We start from the raw sequence: 18721 nt of genomic DNA, 5'->3' as shown, positions 1-18721 counted from the left end.
CATCAAAGCTTTCCTGTTTGCAGCTTTATTTTTGTTACCACAGCTACACAGGCACATAAACCTTTGTTAAGTGTGCAGATTCAGATATTTTGGAGAGGAAAAGCAGCTCCTAATAAAGCTTTGTGAGTATATCCTGGACTCATGCTCCCTCTACAGAAAAGCAGGGGTATTTTCCATCTCTCTGTTCAGTAAAGTGCGTTTCAAATTCCATCCTGTGCTCAAGAACACTGAAGGAAGCTGACACAGCCCTGGGGTGTAAAACCTGATCAGTGCCTTGTAAAACAGGAGTTCTTCCACATGGGAAACACAAATCCTGAGAGATTTAAGATGTTGGGAAGGAATTCTTGCCTGTGAGGGGTGGGATGGGGCTCAGGATGTCCTAAAATGCACATTGTGTGGCAATGATTTCCAAATTATCTTCCTCCCTTTCAGTTTATTCTCTCCTAGCAGAAAAAAGGGAATTATTTTCAGGGAGTTTCCCAGCTTATCCTTTTCCCCCTCAGCCCACTCCATCTCTTTGCCAAAATATAAAAATTAAATCACACTAAACCACCCAGAAGTGCCTCAAAGGCCAAAAAGAAAAGCAGAACCCAAAGCAGAACCCAGATAAAAAGTCCTCTGTCAGGGTTTATTTTAAACACCTGTATTTTTCACAGCTTTCACAACTCTCTTCAACCATGCAAAAGCAGCTGATTGTATCAGGCTTGTCTCAGGCACAAAAGTTCTTGTAGTTAATGAATAATTAGCTCTGAGCTTCTACTTTGAGCAATATCTGGATGTTTTACATTAAAGGGGTCAGTCAAAGACAAAAAATAACCATTTTTTATTAGCACAAAATAGAACACAAGAAGAAATGTGCCTTTTAAGGATGCTCACACGATGCCCAAGGCTCCACATAAGAGACAACAAAAGCTCCTGCAGGTAAATTCCACGGAATTCTGATCCAATTCCCACCCCACCACAACTCCTAGGAAAACCCCAACCTTTCTGCAGTAAGGCTGTGAAAGAATGCAATTTAGAAAAGAACTTTCCCAAAGGTTTGTGCCATATAAACAACAGGAATTCTTGCACTGATCCCTTCTCCCACACCTGATTTTTCTTAGGTTCAGCCTCATCTCAAAGAGGGACTCCAGAAATTCAGCAATGACCACAGAAAAGAGCTCCCACCTCTCCTTTGGGGAGGAAAAGCTGCCAGTTTGTCCTTGGGAAACTGCTTCCTACTGTTTTCATCACAATCAGAAAAAGGTTAATTGTCATCAATATACATACTTAAATATTTTTTTAATTACAATTGCAGGTTAAAATTTTGTGACAGGTGGGTTTTTTTTTATCGCTTGGAACTCCTCAGGTAGATCTTGGGGGTTTGCCACCCTGCAGGAGCACTTTTCAAGCCAGCTTTTTTCCAGATGCGCTCCAAATCTTTCTCAAATTTTATCTAAAATAGGAAAAAAAAGAGAGAAAAAAAAAATGGTAACACAGCTTAGAAACAACAGCCACTGCCCACGTGTCCCAAGGACAGTGTTGGTGTAACACACACAAAGGAAACAAAGGTTTTAAGTGTCAAAATATTGAATTTTACTGCAGAAAATACACCAGAAGGCATTAAAATGCACAGGGAATTTGGCAGTGTCATTTTTTAAGTTCTGTGAAAGGAAAACTGAGAAGGTGAACAATGAAATGGTAAGGAAAAAGGAAAATAAGAGGATTTTACAGAATTCACTGCAAAACTGAAGCAGTGGAATTACAATTAACCCTAATTTGCATCTGGGCAAGGTGAAAATTCCTAGAGAATTAACTAAATTATATCCCACAAAAGGCAGTGCTGAAGGAGAACATCCCCAGCCTGAACAAACCCCCATGTTTTCCCTCGCCCCTTCTAGTAAAGTAAAAGGCTTTTATAAAAAAAAAATAGAATAAAAACCACTTGAGGATGGTGGCAAGACAGGGGAGAAATGAAGATTAAAGCAGTCTCCCTGATCCAGGGTGGACACATCAATTCATCCTTCACACAAATACTAAATTCATCTCCATTAATCACACATATTTCTAAATTACTCTCATGGAGTAATTTCTAAATCACTCTCAAGCCCAGCAATCATCACATTTTTGTTTGGAATCACAGAATCCCTGAGGCTGGGAAAGATCTCTGAGGTTACTGGGTCCAGCTGTGAGTGATGTCCACCCTGCACCGAGTGCCACATCCAGGAATTCCTTGGACACCTCCAGGGATGGGGACTCCAAACCTCTCTGGGCAGTTCCTGGACACCCTTTCCATGGGGAAATTCCTGTTGGTGCCCAAGCTGACCCTCCCCTGGCACAGCTTCAGGCTAAATAAATAAAATAAAGCTACATTCAAAGGGGAAAAGTCTCAGCTTTAGAGTTCTTAGTGTCCATGCAAGGAGCAAGACAAAAAAAATCCCTAAATCAGGGATTTGACCCAAAAGTGATGTATCAGCTGGTTTTCTTAAATTCTCTGACTCACAGAACTCCTTGTTTCAATTTTATTCCTCAGCTCTGTAGGGAAAGTCAAGCAAGACAAGCTGATTTTTTCAAGCTCATTTTTCCCTAAATCCACCTAAACAGAAGCTGGGCTGATGTGTGGGCACATTTCTGTCAGGGAACTCCCCCTCCCCCGAGCTCACCTGACGCTTCTTCTTGCGCCCCTCCTTTATCCTCCTGCGGATGAACTTCCTCCTCTTGAGCAGCTTCTTGTACTTGTGCCTGTTCATTTTCCTCCTGCGGATCTTCAGCACATTCCTGCACTGCACTCTGTCACCCAGGGCTCCCTCTCCTTCCTCCACAATCCCTGTCCCAGCAGCAGGGGGACACTCCAAGGGCTGAGGGCTTTCATGGCTGGCTTCTTCCTGAGCCCCCTCAGCTTTGGGCAGGGAGTACCTCACTGTCAGCCAGCTCTCCAAGGGGCTGATGGAGAGTTTCCTGGGAATGAGGATCTCCTCCAGCTCAGGGTCCAGCGAGTGCCACTGCTGGGGCTGGGCCCCGCTGGTGTTGGGGGGCTGGGTGCTGTAGCGTGCGCACGGAGAGCGGCAGCAGAGGAACGAGGACACCGACCTGGGCAAGAGGTGGCCTTTGGGAGAAAGGGGTTGCACCTCAAAAGGCAGAATTTTCCAGGGAAAAGCTCTGCCCAGCTCTCAAACTGCCAGTTTGTCCTTGGAAAACTCCTTGGAAAACAGACAGGTCTGGCCAGAGCAAGATGATGAAGGGAGACACTCACAGAAGATGTATCGACATCACAAAAGCAAGGAAGGGTTTTCAGTTTTAACTACAATGCTGCCATGCTAAAAATATTTTATATTTTACTGGGTAAGCTGCCCAGGCAGAGCAGGGTGGAGGTGAAAGGAGTGGAATTCCATGGCATTTAAGGTTCCCCTTCACTGGGAGGTGAAGGGAGTGGAATTCCATGGTATTTAAGGTTACCCTTCACTGGGAGGTGAAGGGAGTGGAATTCCATGGTATTTAAGGTTACCCTTCACTGGGAGGTGAAGGGAGTGGAATTCCATGCTCCTCAAGGTTCTCCTTCACTGAGAGATATCCCCGCCCAGCAGGAGTTTGGAATTCCATGGTATTTAAGGTTCCCCTTCACTGGGAGGTGAAGGGAGTGGAATTCCATGCTCCTCAAGGTTCTCCTTCACTGAGAGATATCCCCACCCAGCAGGAGTTTGGAATTCCATGGTATTTAAGGTTCCCCTTCACTGGGAGGTGAAGGGAGTGGAATTCCATGCTCCTCAAGGTTCTCCTTCACTGGGAGCTGAAGGGGTGGGAATTCCATGGTCTTTAGGGTTCCCTTTCACTGGGAGGTGAAAGGAGTGGAATTCCATGGTCTTTAAGGCTCTCCTTCACTGGGAGGTGTCCCTGCCCAGCAGGAGTTTGGAATTCCATGGCCTTTAAGGTCCCTTCCTACCCAAACCCTTCCATGATTCCATGAAGTGTTACGTTCTTGTGCTTTCTGATGGAAAATCAATTAGGAATGGTAAGGAAGTGTTTGGTGTATCAAACCTCTCTGCTGCTAAGGAATCTTCTCCTAAGGTCAAACCAAAGCCACACCATAATTAGATAATAAATCAGAGACGTAAAAACATTTGACAACCACTGACTCAACAACAGCCTCCTCTCTCCTGCACTTCTTGGTGGGAAAAAAACCTTCTGGGAGCCCAATTACCCCAGGAAAATAAACCCAAACAAACAGAAATCTTGGCCACACAATACCAATTTACCTGCAATTCTCGAAGCCTTCAGTAACTGGGAACTCAGCCGTGATATTAACATTTTGTTTCTCTTTGTTCACTGGCAGAGCCAGCAATGACTGTTCAAATAAGAACATTTATTCAGTCATGCAAACATGCAGCATTAAAAAACCCTCCCTATTCAACCCCACATCCCCAAAAGACAGGCTGAGACCCTAAACATCCTCCTGGTTTTACCCTCAGTCTGTGGGGCTCTGCTGTGGGGGTCAGCTGAGGAGCAGCTGAGCCGGGGAGGCGATTTATTAATAAACCTTGCGCTGTTTTAACTTTAAAAACACGGCAACTCCAGCCGAGCTCCCTGGCACAGCCCTGCTCCTCCCTACGGCCGGTAGGAGCAGCCGCGCGACATAAAAACGGACCGTCACCGAGGGGCCGCCTCCTTCCCCTCAGCCCTCCCGGCACTGCCGGCGCTGCCCCGCCCCTGGCGGGATCCGCACGGAGCCCCCGAGCCGCGGTTCTCGCCCTCCCCTCACGGCCCCGCCGCCACCGCCGCCATCACCCACCGGCCCCGCCGCCACCGGAACTTCCGGCCGGCCGCAGCGCCGCCTGGCGGCGCGCGCGGGTAACGGCCCCTCAGGGTCCCTCGAGGGGCCCGTGTCAGTCCCGCGTGGGACTTTGTGGTTCTTCATGGTCCCTCACGGCCGTTTATGGTCCCTCATGGCCCTTCATGGTCCCTCACGGCCCATTATGGTCCCTCACAGCCCTTCAGGGCCCCTCGAGAGGCCGGTGTCGGTCCCTCGTGGGACTTTATGGCCTTCATGGTCCCTCACGGCCCCTCAGGGTCCCTCGAGGGGCCCGTGGCAGTCCCGCGTGGGACTTTGTGGTTCTTCATAGTCCCTCACGGCCGTTTATGGTCCCTCATGGCCCTTCATGGTCCCTCACGGCCCTTCAGGGTCCCTCACGGCCCCTCAGGGTCCCTCGTGGGGCTTTATGGTCCTTTGTGGTCCCTCAGGGCCCCTTGAGGGGCCGGTGTCAGTCCCTCATGGGACTTTATGGCCTTCATGGTCCTTCACGGGACTTTATGGCCCTTCATGGTCCCTTACAGCCCCCCCTGTGATTCCCTGAAGAGTTCTGTGATTCCCTGAGGGTTCTGTGGTGCTGTGAAGGGTTGTGTGAAGGATTTTGTGATTCCCTGAAGGATTCTCCAAAGGGTTCTGTGATTCCCTGAAGGGTTCTGTGATTCCCTGAGGGTTCTGTGGTGCTGTGAAGGGTTGTGTGAAGGATTTTGTGATTCCCTGAAGGATTCTCCAAAGGGTTCTGTGATTCTCTGAAGGGTTCTGTGATTCCATGAAAGGTTCGGTGATTCCCTGAAGGGTTCTGTGATTCGCTGAAGGATTCTCCAAAGGGTTCTGTGATTCGCTGAAGGATTCTCCAAAGGGTTCTGTGATTCGCTGAAGGATTCTCCAAAGGGTTCTGTGATTCGCTGAAGGATTCTCCAAAGGGTTCTGTGATTCGCTGAAGGATTCTCCAAAGGGTTCTGTGATTCGCTGAAGGATTCTCCAAAGGGTTCTGTGATTCGCTGAAGGATTCTCCAAAGGGTTCTGTGATTCGCTGAAGGATTCTCCAAAGGGTTCTGTGATTCGCTGAAGGATTCTCCAAAGGGTTCTGTGATTCCCTGAAGGATTCTCTGAAGGATTCTGTGATTCCGTGAGGACTCTGTGGTGCTGTGAAGGGTTCTGTGAAGGATTTTGTGATTCCCTGAAGGGTTCTGTGATGCCCTGAAGGGTTCCCCGAAGGGTTCTGTGATTCCCTGAAGGGTTCTGTGATTCCCTGAAGGATTCTGTGATTCCATGAGGGTTCTGTGATTCCCTGAAGGGTTCTGTGATTCCATGAGGGTTCTGTGATTCCCTGAAGGGTTCTGTGATTCCCTGAGGGTTCTATGATTCCCTGAAGGGTTCTGTGATTCCCTGAAGGGTTCCCCGAAGGGTTCCGTGATTCCCTGAGGGCTCTGTGGTGCTGTTCCAGAGAGCCTGTCCTCATTGACGCGGGGATCATGGAAGCACACACACCTCTCCTGCCACACCCTCGTCTGCAGCCGGGGGCAGGTCCCGGTGGCCGCTGTCCAGGGACAGCCACACCTGTCCTCTCCCCTTACCTGGCTCTTGTTTGTCCTCTCTGGCTCGGCACAGGAACCCACCATCTTGGCACAGCATGAAAGTGCCTAATCAGCTGGCATGAGGGAGGGATGTGGAAGCCAACCCCAGACTTCAAAGAGCTTTTTGCTTTTATACCTACCTCAGCCAGAACACAGGAGATTTATTCACCAGCTGCTTGTAGTATTTCAGACCAGAACAAGGGTCTGTCAGAGATTTATTCACCAGCTGCTTGTAGTATTTCAGACCAGAACAAGGGTCTGCCTCTGGTTTAGGTACACCCCACTGTGTCAAACCCAACTACCCTGAAAGGTTAACATGGGCTAGAGTTTCTTCCTGAAAATTAGGAATAAAGTTTCCTTGTCAGGAAAGGGAAACCTACAAGGAGAAATTAAATGAAGTAAACAGTTCGCTAAACAGACTGTTTGTTTAATCAAGACTTTATTGAAGACATTTCAGAAGTTTATGTACAAAACAACATTCCCACCCCCATATGAGGCTGTTAGTCACCCACTGGGAACAAAGCAAGTGCCTGGTGTACACTGGCAACTTGGGGACACTCAGAGTTTGCCACGGAATTCACAGGAGTACCAAATTCCCTTGGTTTAGAGCTGGGCAATTTCAGCCTTGGCTCAGTTAGGAACAAAGGAAATCAAAGGAGTTTTTTTTTCTAGAGGTAACTGAGCAGCCTGGAATCTGACAGCCTGCACTGGCCTTACCCTGAGGTCAGGTCATTTCATTCTGCCAAGAGCCAGAAGCCCACTTTGGCTTTGGAAGTGGAAAGGAAGCAGCAGCCCCTGGATTTAACCTGCAGGTTTGAATCCATTTCAGAGGGATGCCCATTCCAGGAGATGCCCATCACCGAGAGCACAGCAGTGTTTGCAGTTAGAGCAGAGCAGTAGCAATACCAAGTGAAAGACTCAGCCCCTTTTCTTTCCAAACACACCTAGAGAGAGGCTGAGTGTCAGACTGGCTATTTCAACAAGCGTGTAAAAACCCCTAGAGACACAGACAGGAGTGGCAAGGTTAAATTGTGACTGAGGAGCTGTTCCTGTGGAGTTCTGTGCACTTCTACCACGGCAGAGTTTCCCCTTGCCAGTCCAGGAAAGAACCATTTTCTTTTTCACCGAGACGGTCCAGAACAGAGAGAATACCTGGGATAGCCTCCTGCACCTGCATGGGAGCCTGGAATGAATCAAGCTTAGGTCATTACTGGGAATATCCTGCAGAAGAGAATTAAATACATTTCAGGAGGCTCTAGAATGAACAGGGATGTATTTTTTGTGTGATGTGACAGAGAGAGAGAAAAAGCTAGATAAGCTTTCCCATGAATTGGTCTGAGGGAGCTGGAGAGGAAGAATTAAAACAATCCACAGTGGTGTTTTGTAATGAGCTGTTTTCCATATGAGGTTGGTTTCTTAGCACCCTTTCTGTGGCAAACTAGAGTAAAAAAAGGAATGGGTTCTTAATAAAATTGTTCTTAGCCTTCAGAGAGTGCATGGAGTGTGTCACTCATTTATCTGTGTCATCTCTGACTCAGTGGTGGCATTTTTGTGTGCCACAGCACACGGAGGTGTGCAGCCAGGGGGTTGGGACAGCAAGGGAGCCCCAGTGTCACATTTCCAGCGCTGGCACTCACCATGTTTCCACCCATGTCTGTTTGAAGCCAGCCTGGGTGCAAGGAGATGCAGAGAATTCCGTCTGATTTCAGGTCTGCAGCGAGACACCGGGTGATCATGTTCAGTGCAGTCTGCAGGAGTGGAAACCACCCATTAATCTGCTGTTTATGGGCCTGGAGCACCACCTCAAGCCCAGCTGGTGGGCACCTCCCTTCCACCCTGCTGGCACAGCAAGGGGCAGGAAGAGGCTCTCAGTAACTCATCCAGACTTTCTGGGAACTCTGAAAGCTCTGCCACCACAAACTTACTGCCCCAAAACGAAACTAGGCAGTAATGGAAGATAAAGTAGCATTTGAAACGCCTCAGGAGCTGAGAGGAGAATAATATTGACATAAGGACTGTGTTTTTCTGCACTAATCACTACACAAACATTCATTTACTTCTGAACAGGGAAAACAAGCATTTAACAGCTTATGAGTAGGTGGTGTAGGAGAAGCTGTATGTGTGATCCTGACTATCTGTACAAACTCAATCTCTGGATGTGAGAAAACTAAAAATCCCACCTGTCACTGACTGACATCACCAGGTACAGGTCAGCACACCTTGTGCTGAGTTTCCTGCCTGCTCTCTCTCTGGGAGCAGAGCACAGCTGATGGAGCCCACACTCGATGCCATCAGCTCTTCCCCAAATGCCAAATCCCTCAGGAGTGGATCTGTATCAGAGCAGGGATTTGGGAGCCTGTTCTCCAGGAGTCGCTCCAGCTGCAGCGTTCCACAGCTCCCACTTCCACCCACGTGGAGAACAAGAACACTTTTTGTGTCCACAGAGGTGCTGCACCCCTTGCTAAGGTCAGCATGGTCTCCACCTGCCCTCAGCCAGGGAGCACAGCCCAGGACAGCCCACAAACCTTTGCTATCCTGTAGGGATAGACCTTGAGGAACATCTCATTGGCCTGGACGAGCTGCATGGAGGCAGCCAGAGAGGACATGTTGATGATGGCAGCTCTGTGACAGCCCATCCCCGTGCCCAGCTGTGCTGCCTTCCTCAGCAGCGGGAGGAACGCCTGTGAAAAACAGAGTTTGCTTTCAGTTGGTGATGGGGCTTGGAGCTGGATCATTCCTCGTTCACAGCAGGAGCTCCAGCACAGCGTGGTGATGCCTCCTCAGAGCCAGTGGCCAGAGGAAACCTTCCTCCAGCAGCCTCCTCTCCCCACCTGCCATGAGGTGACCCCATACCAGGTTCACAGGCAGCAGCTCCATGTCAGGACCATCTCTGTGCAGTTCCAAGGGGACAAATACCTGGACAAGTCCAGCTCACCTGTGGAAAAGCCCCAGGTTAAGCCCATCCTCACCTTGGTGACCATCAGCTGGGCCACAGTGTTGGTTTCATAGATGGTGAGCATGGTCTCTGCTGTGACCTCCTCCAGCGAGGCGAGCACGTTGATGCCAGCGTTGTTGATGAGGCAGTTCAGCCCTTTGTCTCCCACAATTTCTTCCACTTCCTTCACCACTTTCTTGATGCTGTTCTCACAGACCACATCTGCACAGGAAAAGCTCCAAGTGAACAGTGCAGGGTGTGCCTGGCACGAGACAACCCGTGCCAAACCAAAGCTGAGGCTCAGTGGGGACGTTTGGGCAGCACACAGGTGAAAATGCATAGATTTTACAGAATTACGTTTCCCCAGTGTTATCTTAAGATGGTTTTCAGCTGCTGGAGATCGTGTCCAGCTACTGATCACTGAGGAGACCAATTTTTGAAATATGCACTCACCTAAGCTGAACAAATTTCAGAAATAAAGCCCTTTACTCACCCAGTTGCAGAAGCTTGATGTTGCTGTATTGCTTGCTAAGCTGCTGCAGTTCCTAGGAAGAAGAATTATTATATATATATATATATATATATATATATATATATATATCCATGGCTATTGCATAAATCACTTTGAATTCTGCACCTCCAGAACTGTAACTGAAATATTTTCCTTATTGGACTGAAGGCAGAGATTCTCCTTTGTTTTCCAGCCTGCTGAGCAGCTTTCCTAAGAGCCAGATCAGGAAATTGGACTCTTCCCCTGCTTAGTCCAGACTCCAGCGTGCTGGATTTTTAGTGGGATATTTCTCAGCTCTAGTGCTCAGTTCTCAGCATTCCAGTAAAAATCCAGTGCGTCCCCAGTTCTGTGAGAAAATCATAATTCTCCTGAAGCTCAGCTAATGCTGGACACCCCTTCAGGGCAACAGGAATTCTTTTAAAAAACCATTTGGAATTTCTGTTTGCAAGAAAATTTCCCCATGGGAATTTCATTTCCCCAGCAGTTCTTGTGAGTGGAGGTGTATATATATATATATATATATATATCTCCATGGCTATTGCATAAATCACTTTGAATTCTGCACCTCCATTCTGCAACTGAAATATTTTCCTGATTGGACTGAAGGCAGAGATTCTCCTTTGTTTTCCAGCCTGCTGAGCAGCTTTCCTAAGAGCCAGATCAGGAAATTGGACTCTTCCCCTGCTTAGTCCAGACTCCAGCGTGCTGGATTTTTAGTGGGATATTTCTCAGCATTCCAGTAAAAATCCACAGCCTCCCCAGTTCTATGAGAAAATCATAATTCTCCTGAAGCTCAGCTAATGCTGGACACCCCTTCAGGGCAACAGGAATTCTTTTAAAAAACCATTTGGAATTTCTGTTTGCAAGAAAATTTCCCCATGGGAATTTCATTTCCCCAGCAGTTCTTGTGAGTGGAGGTGAAGCCCACCAAGAAATCAGCCACTGTCCAGGAGAGCAATTCCCTCCCTGCTGGATCTCTCAGTGCCTGTCAGCACGGCAGGCTGGTGTTCCTGCAGGAATCCGTGCTCTCCTGGCTGCACTGAGTGTGTCCAAACTGGATTTATGGGCCCAGCTGGAATACTCAGGTTTCTGTGCCATGAAGCCAAGTGGGAAGCGTGGCCAAAGACAGCAGATGGATTCCATATTCCCAGTCATGTTCAGGAGACGCAGCAACCTGGCCAAACATTCCAGCCCCAGCAAATCCCTTTCTTTAGGAGCCCTTTGGGAATAGGGGTCAGGAGGGCAGCTTTGGAAAGAATCCTTCTCTGCCCCTTGGAGACACTTCAGGGACTCGGTGTCCTCTGACAAAGCGTAATGGATCACATCTTTTATCTCACATCAGACCCTGCAGGGCTCTCTCCAGGCTTGTTCGGGAGATTTGTTCTCCCACCGAGGCCAATCTACAACTGGAGCTAAGGCTATTAAGGGGAGGGGGAAGGAAAAACAAGTCAGAAGCACAAAACCAGAAGACATTCCTTGCTTTGGACAGGGCTTGGTGGGACAGATTTCCATAAATTAAAGGCCCAGAACACACTGTCTTGTTTGTTGATGAAATAGCTCTGCCATGTCAAGGCCTGCAGTAATTCTGTGCCTTTGGATTGTCACTGGATTTCAGTTTGACAGTATCACTCAGTGCCTAATAAACTCCAGGAGTGCTCTGGCTGCTCCAGGTTTGTCCATTTATTTATAGTTCATTTTTTTTATATGCTTTACTCTCCGACAGAAACGAGCTACCAGCTCCTGCTGAAAGGCAAGAGCTGCTCTGAGGAGCAGCAGCAACTGAGAGGCTTCTGAAGTGAGCAAGCAATATTTTCAATTAAGAACTGAAGCATTCTCCAGTACACAACATGAAATTACAACAGCTGCATGCAAATTAGATTTAAAAATTCAATGGGTTTTCCAATTAATTACTCAGTTAACAAGTGACTCCCACTTCAGGGGTTTCAATTTCTGAGAAGCAGCTCCCAGGCACAAAGCTGATCTAGGCAGCTTTGGTCTTCAAGAATGTTACACCTGATATAAGCTGAAAAATCCAGTTAGAACATCTAAAAGCTGCAGGAAAGCCCATTTTTCCCCTCCTGTGACTGGAAGGAACATGAGAAAAGGAGGACTGAGACAAGTAGGTAGAGCCAACATATCCCAGCTAAGGCATTTTTAATTAGTGTGCTGTGACAGATAATTTAAAAACAAACAAGACAAACAAAGCCCAACAAAAAGCCACAACACAACTCCCTAACAGTGTGTTTGTTTAGCATAGTAGCTGCAGAACTGCTCTGCACCTGAACAATCACCCCTGAGAATCAGCTCGTGGGGAGTCCAAAACAAGAATTAAACTCTGATTAGCATCTGTTGTTTCCTGCTTGCTGATTTTTAATTACGATTAACAAAGAGTCAGCCTTTTCTGATTTAAACAAGATCCTCTGGCACTCAGGGCTCCAGACGCAGACTCATCAGCACACAGGGTATTTATTGCTAGATTTCAACCAGGAATGTTTTGTTGTCTTTGTCATTTAGCAAGATTTACTTTGCCTTCTTTCTGAAAGCATTATCCACTTCAGTTACAGCTCTTGGAAAGGGCCTGGCCCCACTCAGCCAGTTGGAAGCGATCAAGCCAAACAAACACAGCCCTGCGGGCAGGATGAAGGTGCTTGGGTATCCTTCACCTCATCCTGCTTGCACTCGGGACAAAGCCAGAGGTGTATCCTATTTTTCTGCGTCCCTCTGAGACAGCTTTTCAGTATCACGGTGTACAGCCAGCTCGTTGTTCAACCCTGGAACAGCTTCCACAGCACTGCCCTGACCCACAGCCCTCTCTGACTCCAGAAAAACCAGACCTCGCTGCTGTAGGAAGTGTAAAACACTTCCAGGAAAAAAAAAAAAAAAAATCAAACAAAACGACTCTGCAATAACCCAAAATTAGAAAGACTTCAAGAATGCCCTCTCTGCCTGATGTGTATTCAGAAATGCCCCCTTTGCCTGATAAATCTGGTGCACAGATCGCTCAGCTGCTCTTCCCAGTTGCAAACCACATGGCTAAAATATGTGTTAAAGGGAAAACCAAGCCCCAAAGCTGACAGAGACAGCGAGCAGAGACGAGGGAACAGGCACAGCTTGGAACAAATCTGCTTCAGAGCGAGGGAACCTGCACATTCAGCCCTGGGAGCTTCCCGGAGCTCTGCAGAGGACTCGAGCACTGAGGGATTTGCTCACCTGGGAGCTCGCTGGGGTTTGGGGGGAGCAGGAGGAGCGGGAGATGCTCCTGTGCACATCCCACAGCTCTGGGCACTTTTAAATTGATTTATTTATTTATTAAATAAATTATTTGTTTATTTTATTGATTTATTTATATACCCCGCGGCCATCTCCTCCTTCCCCCATCACACGGGGGACCCCAAGGGCTGCACCGTTTTTCAGTGCAGACCTTTAGGGCAGAGTTTTCCCTTTTATAGGAAAGCTGGATGGGGGAGGAAGGAGCAAAGAGGGAAAAGAGGAGTGTGGGGAGAACTCCAGCTTGTGCTGGCTCCCTGGTAACGACAGCACTGGGGCTGTGCCCATCCGGAGAGCAAAAACAGGACACCAGGATTATTTCCCAGCAGATTTGTAGCTACTCCCACTCTCAGCGCTGGAGCAGCCCAAGAAAAAGCAGATTGGGATCAGAGGTGGCTGGAGGAGTCTCCGGTGGTGCTTTTCCAGGAGGGGCAGTGGTTATCTGGCTGCCTGCGGGCCTGCTGCACGTTATCGTGTGATCTGCAGCCCATTTGTTAGGCAAATGTTCTGGGGAGGCCACCTAGGAGCTCCTCAGCCCCAGAGCTCGAGTTTTCACAACTTCTGCCAGCACAGACTCACATGCAAAAGCCTGCAGCTGTTCAGCATTACCCAAGGTTAGGGAGTTACAGGAGATGTGCTGCTTTTCCTGGTGAGGAGAGGAAAGCACAGTCAGATTTCCACAGCATCTTTGGAAAAGCAGGTCCTTAGGGGCTCTTCTCTGTCCGCTGTTTGGAGGGCTCCAAAATACTCAGGCATCGCTCTGCTGAGAGATTCCTGCCCAAGGTGGAGCTGGGTTTGCCCGCAGTTAAGTGTATTTAATCACTTTTCCTCTTAAAAATTAGAAGATTATTTTTAAAAGCCTTTTCATTTAAGCTCTGCCCATCTCCGTTCTGCCACGGGAAAATGCTGCTCTGCCAAACCAGAGGAGAGCAGAATTTAAAGGAACTGTCCAAAGTTGCTGTTCTCCAGGTTCATCCTCTCGTGCAGGAGAGGCAGTGGGGGACAATTCACTTGTACCAAGGAGGATTTTTTTATTGATCAACAAAAAAACCAAAATCAGACCCTCTGAATTGCAGTCAAGAGAAAAAGCACTGACCCAGGTGTGCAGAGAAAGAAAAACTCCCTCAACTTCCCACAAACAGGTCTGAGATGGGCCAAGCCCATTTCATGTGCCCTAATTTGAGCCTGCAGTGCCAATCCCTGGAGAGCAGGAACCTGGACTCTGGGAGTTCGAAAGGAAAGGAAAGGAAAGGAAAGGAAATCATGGCACCTTTGCCTTTCCTGCCACACTCAGCAGCACTGCCAGGCTGGAGCCAAGCTGTGAGAGCAGCAGCTGAATTTGGTGCTGCCATGACCAAAATCCCCAGTGCTGGAGGCTGGGGCAGGTCTGTTCTTGCCCTCTGCCAGCCCCAAGTGGGAACACTCTCAGAGGGTCAGAAAGTTTTGTGCCGGCTCCATGCATTGCAGATGGGGCAGATAATGCTGGTGAAACCACTACAATACCTTTTAGTGAAGATTTCTCTTCCTTGTGGAGTTTCCAAACCCATCTGTTAGAAATCTGCTTTCAGCTGACTGCAGAGGTTTCTATTGATGTCCTGCCAAAGCACAGCACATGGCCTGGAGGTCCTTACAGAGAACAAAAACCCACCCTGATCCACCGAGGACAAAACTTGCCCCCCTAAAAAATGCAAAAGCTCAGGATGCACCCCATGTGGCCGGCAGGATCCCCAGTGGGGTTGCTGGAATGTGGCTCCTGGCCAGTTTCCTGCCTACAGGAGACACCCTGCCAGAGGCTTTCCAGGTTTCTCCCACCAGCAAGGAGTGACCCAGACTCTTCCCAGACACATTGCACTGTCTGAAGGCTGTTTCATCTTCCTCTGCAGGTTTACAGCCTTTTTGCTGCGGATTTTTAAATACTGACAACACAAAAACACTCCCCAAACTGATGAGTTGTCCTGAGATTTGCCCGTGTAATGTTTCTTAGGAAGCTCTTCCTGTTGAAGGAACCATTTCACTTCTCCATGTAATGGATCCGAGATCATTATGATGAAAAATCACAGGTGAAAAAAAGAAAAAGAGCCACAGGGAGCAGCAGCCCCTCAAAGGGAGCTGTGCACCTGATCCCAGCCTTGCCGGGCTGTTTCTCTGCACTTTCATTCAGAAATACCCTAAATGTACCTTTGTGCTGGAGACTTTTTTTGTAAAATTAAGATCTTTTCCTTCAGTTTCATGAGGACCTGCAGAGATCCTTCTGGAGAAGCAGAGGTCAGACTGCAGCTGTTACCTGGCCAACCCTGTCCCACATCCCAGCACCACCTTTTAGAGGTTTTTTTTTGTAGCTAAGCAGTAAACAAAGCTGCTGTGTTTGGTTTATTGCTGGGACAGCGTGATCACAATCTGTGTGAAAGGAACCACATCCCCCAGAAGGGGGACAGACAGACAGACAGACAGACACAAGGGCTCTGTTTCCCTCTGGAATTTCCCTTCTGCCTTGCTGGAAATGCAGGGGAGATGCAGGGATGGGGCTGTGGGTATCGATTCTCCCTCCAAATGCCAGAGGGGTTTGGGACAGTCGCAGGGCTCAGCTCGGCTTCCTGCAGCTCCGGGAGGAGCAGGGGATGGGTTCCTGTGCTGCCCAAATTCCCCCTCTCTTCCCGAGGTCAGCCCGCACATACAACAGGTGACACCGCGGTCACAGAGTGACTGGTCACCCCCAGCGATTTGCCTCCCAAAAATTTGAGAGGTGTGTGAAAATTTGTCTGTGAAATTTGAGTTTTAAAGTCTCCTATAAAAGTCTACAAGAGAAATTATTGCGATGCTGCAACAGCAGCAGGGACTTGGGCTGAAATGGGAGAGAGAGATGCAAGTGGATCCACGAGCAGCAGGTACCAAAACCTCCCGATTCCAGCAGGAACTCTGAGCCCTGCCCAGCAGAGAGGGGAACTCAGAGAAGTGATTAATTCATACTCATCTGGGCTTTCTCACTTGCTGCAAGTGCAGCAGAGAAAAAGAGGCAGACAGGGCACACGGCTCCTGCTGGGGACACAGACACAAAAGGAGAGAAGCAAAGCTGTGGCGGGTTTCCCCACGGGAAAGGTTTCTGAGGGATGATGGGCTGCGCCTGCAGGGCTCCGGGCAAGGACAGCACAGACATCTCCAGCAGCAAATCCAGCGAGAAACTCGGGGATGAAAGGAAGGGGGTGGCAGGAGCGCTGGAGATGCTGCAGCTGCCCGGCCGTGTCCCGTTCGCTCTCCTCCTCCTGGAACGCTCCCTATCATGGGTAAACCCCAGCTCCAGCCCCGGAGAGCTGCCCGGTATCGGCTCCAGCCCCGGAGAGCTGCCCGGTATCGGCTCCAGCTCCGGAGAGCTGCCCGGTATCGGTTCCAGCCCCGGAGAGCTGCCCGGTATCGGCTCCAGCCCCGGAGAGCTGCCCGGTATCGGCTCCAGCCCCGGAGAGCTGCCCGGTATCGGCTCCAGCTCCGGAGAGCTGCCCGGTATCGGCTCCAGCCCCGGAGAGCTGCCCGGTATCGGCTCCAGCCCCGGAGAGCTGCCCGGTATCGGTTCCAGCTCCAGAGAGCTGCCCGGTATCGGCTCCACCCGGTCCGGTTCCTACCCCTGCTCAGTCCCTGCTCCATCCCAGCCCGGGAGCTCCGTCCCGGCTCCATCCCCAGCCCGAGCTCTCGCTGCCGGTACAGGGATGCTCGAGATGTTCCGCGTTTCCAAAGTGCCTTCTCCTCCTTCCCGACCCCTTTACCATTCTCCGGGGACCCCCGGCGCCCCCTCCCCTCTTACCTGCGCCTTCTCGGGGTACCGGCAGGTCGCAAAGACCAGCTGCCCGGCCGTGTCCCGTTCGCTCTCCTCCTCCTGGAACGCTCCCTATCATGGGTAAACCCCAGCTCCAGCCCCGGAGAGCTGCCCGGTATCGGCTCCAGCCCCGGAGAGCTGCCCGGTATCGGCTCCAGCCCCGGAGAGCTGCCCGGTATCGGTTCCAGCTCCAGAGAGCTGCCCGGTATCGGCTCCACCCGGTCCGGTTCCTGCCCCTGCTCCGTCCCGGCTCCATCCCCAGCCCGGCTCCATCCCCAGCCCGAGCTCTCGCTGCCGGTACAGGGATGCTCGAGATGTTCCGCGTTTCCAAAGTGCCTTCTCCTCCTTCCCGACCCCTTTACCATTCTCCGGGGACCCCCGGCGCCCCCTCCCCTCTTACCTGCGCCTTCTCGGGGTACCGGCAGGTCGCAAAGACCAAATCCGGGGAGGGGCTGGCGGCTGCGAGCCCCCGCACCAGCCCCAGCCCGATGCCGCGGCTGCAGCCGGTGATGAGCACGGAGCGGCAGCGCGGCTGGGCCATGCTGCCTCGGCTCGGCTCGGCTCGGCCCGCTCCGCTCCCGGCGCTTCTGGAGCCCACGCGGTTCTCAACCTGCGCCGAGCGGAGCCGGCCCCGCCGCCCCGGGACTCTGGGGCACGAAGGGAGCGCACGGGGAAAGGGAATTGGCTCTGTCCCCTCCCGGCTCCGGGGTAGAGAAAGTATCTTTTCCCCCTCCCGGCTCCGGGGCACGGAGAGAGAGCCCGGGGAAGGGGAATTCTCTTTTCCCCCACCCGGCTCCGGGGCACGGAGAGAGCGCCCAGGGGAAGGGGAATTGGCTCTGTCCCCTCCCGGCTCCGGGGCACGGAGAGAGAGCCCGGGGAAGGGGAATTCTCTTTTCCCCCACCCGGCTCCGGGGCACGAAGGGAGCGCACGGGGAAGGGGAATTGGCTCTGTCCCCTCCCGGCTCCGGGGCACGGAGAGAACGGTCAGGGAAGGGGAATTGGCTCTGTCCCCTCCCGGCTCCGGGGCAGGGTGAGCCCCCAGGGGAAGGGGAATTGGTTCTTCCCCCTCCCACAACGGCCCGAGCCCATCCCGCTCCCGGCTGGTTCCAAATCCTGTTCCACCAGTTCCAGAGCTCTGCCTGTGACAGCGGTGGCCGCAGAGCAGCCCCTGAGCCCTCTGACCCTCACTGTCGGCCCCACAGAACGGGACAAGGGTGGACTCGCTCCCCCCGGCAGCCAGGAGCGAGCAGGAGAGGATTCAGCTCTTGAACGGGGGATGAAGCAGAGGAAGGAATGAATCCCCCTTTCTGAACTCCCCACCTTCCTGCCGAGGCTTTTCAGGGTGTGCCAGGCACCACATTTCTGTCCCGTCCTCGCTGTGGGTGACCCGGTCCTGGAAATCACCACAGGATCCTGCCCGTAGCTCATCCTCAGCCCCGTGCCTTCCCAGATCAATAAATAACCCGTTTGCTACTGATCTGCACACTCATGCAGAAACTGGTAATGGGGGTTTAAAGGCTCTATTACACCTGTGAGCATAATATTGCTCTTTGCTTTCTTAAAGATCACTACACTTTCAAAACATTTTCATCCTTTAGAGGTCAAGGATAGACTCAGCCCTTGGACTTGGGAAACTGAAGAACAAAGATTTGGTAATTTGGAAAAATTCTGTGGAAAAGCCTCAAACAGCTGCAGTGTCTGCCTCATTTCCCTTTTGTTGGTTTAATTCTAAATACCTGTAACAGCTCCAAAAATGTACAGGACTTATTTATATTAAAGTATTGCTGCTGCATAGCTCAGGTTTGATGTTACATCACATTCCCAGGGGAGATGAGGATGACAAAAT

General features: G+C 50.4%; 2 protein-coding genes across 4 annotated transcripts; both read right to left on the bottom strand.

Annotated features, from left to right (window-relative positions):
• Positions 1-599: 599 nt before the first annotated feature.
• On the bottom strand, positions 600-4797 carry AURKAIP1 (aurora kinase A interacting protein 1). Of its 3 annotated transcripts, none has more exons than XM_041419741.1 (4): positions 4766-4797; positions 4233-4321; positions 2643-3085; positions 600-1435 (listed from the first exon to the last, which is right to left on the bottom strand). In XM_041419741.1, the coding sequence occupies exons 2-4, from the start codon at positions 4282-4284 to the stop codon at positions 1328-1330; spliced, it is 603 nt and encodes a 200-aa protein (XP_041275675.1). In that variant the 5' UTR covers positions 4285-4321; positions 4766-4797; the 3' UTR covers positions 600-1327. The 3 variants fall into 3 exon arrangements, with proteins under 3 accessions (XP_041275675.1, XP_041275676.1, XP_041275677.1); XM_041419742.1 differs by lacking the exon at positions 4766-4797 and adding an exon at positions 4440-4759; XM_041419743.1 differs by lacking the exon at positions 4766-4797 and adding an exon at positions 4622-4758.
• Positions 4798-6797: 2000 nt separating this feature from the next.
• Positions 6798-17501, bottom strand: LOC121344127 (C-factor-like). Its single transcript, XM_041419838.1, has 6 exons — positions 17276-17501; positions 9786-9837; positions 9327-9514; positions 8883-9038; positions 7995-8105; positions 6798-7540 (listed from the first exon to the last, which is right to left on the bottom strand). Exons 1-6 carry the CDS (start codon positions 17414-17416, stop codon positions 7427-7429), a joined length of 762 nt encoding a protein of 253 aa, XP_041275772.1. The 5' UTR covers positions 17417-17501; the 3' UTR covers positions 6798-7426.
• Between the last annotated feature and the right edge of the window lie 1220 nt (positions 17502-18721).

This window comes from Onychostruthus taczanowskii, unplaced genomic scaffold (assembly GCF_017590055.1).
Source record: "Onychostruthus taczanowskii isolate IOZ18803 unplaced genomic scaffold, ASM1759005v1 scaffold61, whole genome shotgun sequence".
Taxonomy (NCBI): Eukaryota; Metazoa; Chordata; class Aves; order Passeriformes; family Passeridae; genus Onychostruthus; species Onychostruthus taczanowskii.
Note: the sequence above shows the minus strand (reverse complement) of the source record. Positions and strands in the feature narration are given on the sequence as shown.

Excerpts from the sequence above, each read along its gene's own strand:
- AURKAIP1 (XM_041419741.1), bottom strand. The coding sequence starts at position 4,284 with ATGTTAATATCACGGCTGAGTTCCCAGTTACTGAAGGCTTCGAGAATT. Across the intron at positions 3,086-4,232 it reads GAAGGCTTCGAGAATTGCAG|GCCACCTCTTGCCCAGGTCG; the intron begins GTAAATTGGTAT and ends TTTCTCCCAAAG. Across the intron at positions 1,436-2,642 it reads GGCGCAAGAAGAAGCGTCAG|ATAAAATTTGAGAAAGATTT; the intron begins GTGAGCTCGGGG and ends TTCCTATTTTAG.
- LOC121344127 (XM_041419838.1), bottom strand. The coding sequence starts at position 17,416 with ATGGCCCAGCCGCGCTGCCGCTCCGTGCTCATCACCGGCTGCAGCCGC. Across the intron at positions 9,515-9,785 it reads CATCAAGCTTCTGCAACTGG|ATGTGGTCTGTGAGAACAGC; the intron begins GTGAGTAAAGGG and ends TTTCCTGTGCAG. Across the intron at positions 9,039-9,326 it reads CCCAGCTGATGGTCACCAAG|GCGTTCCTCCCGCTGCTGAG; the intron begins GTGAGGATGGGC and ends TGTTTTTCACAG.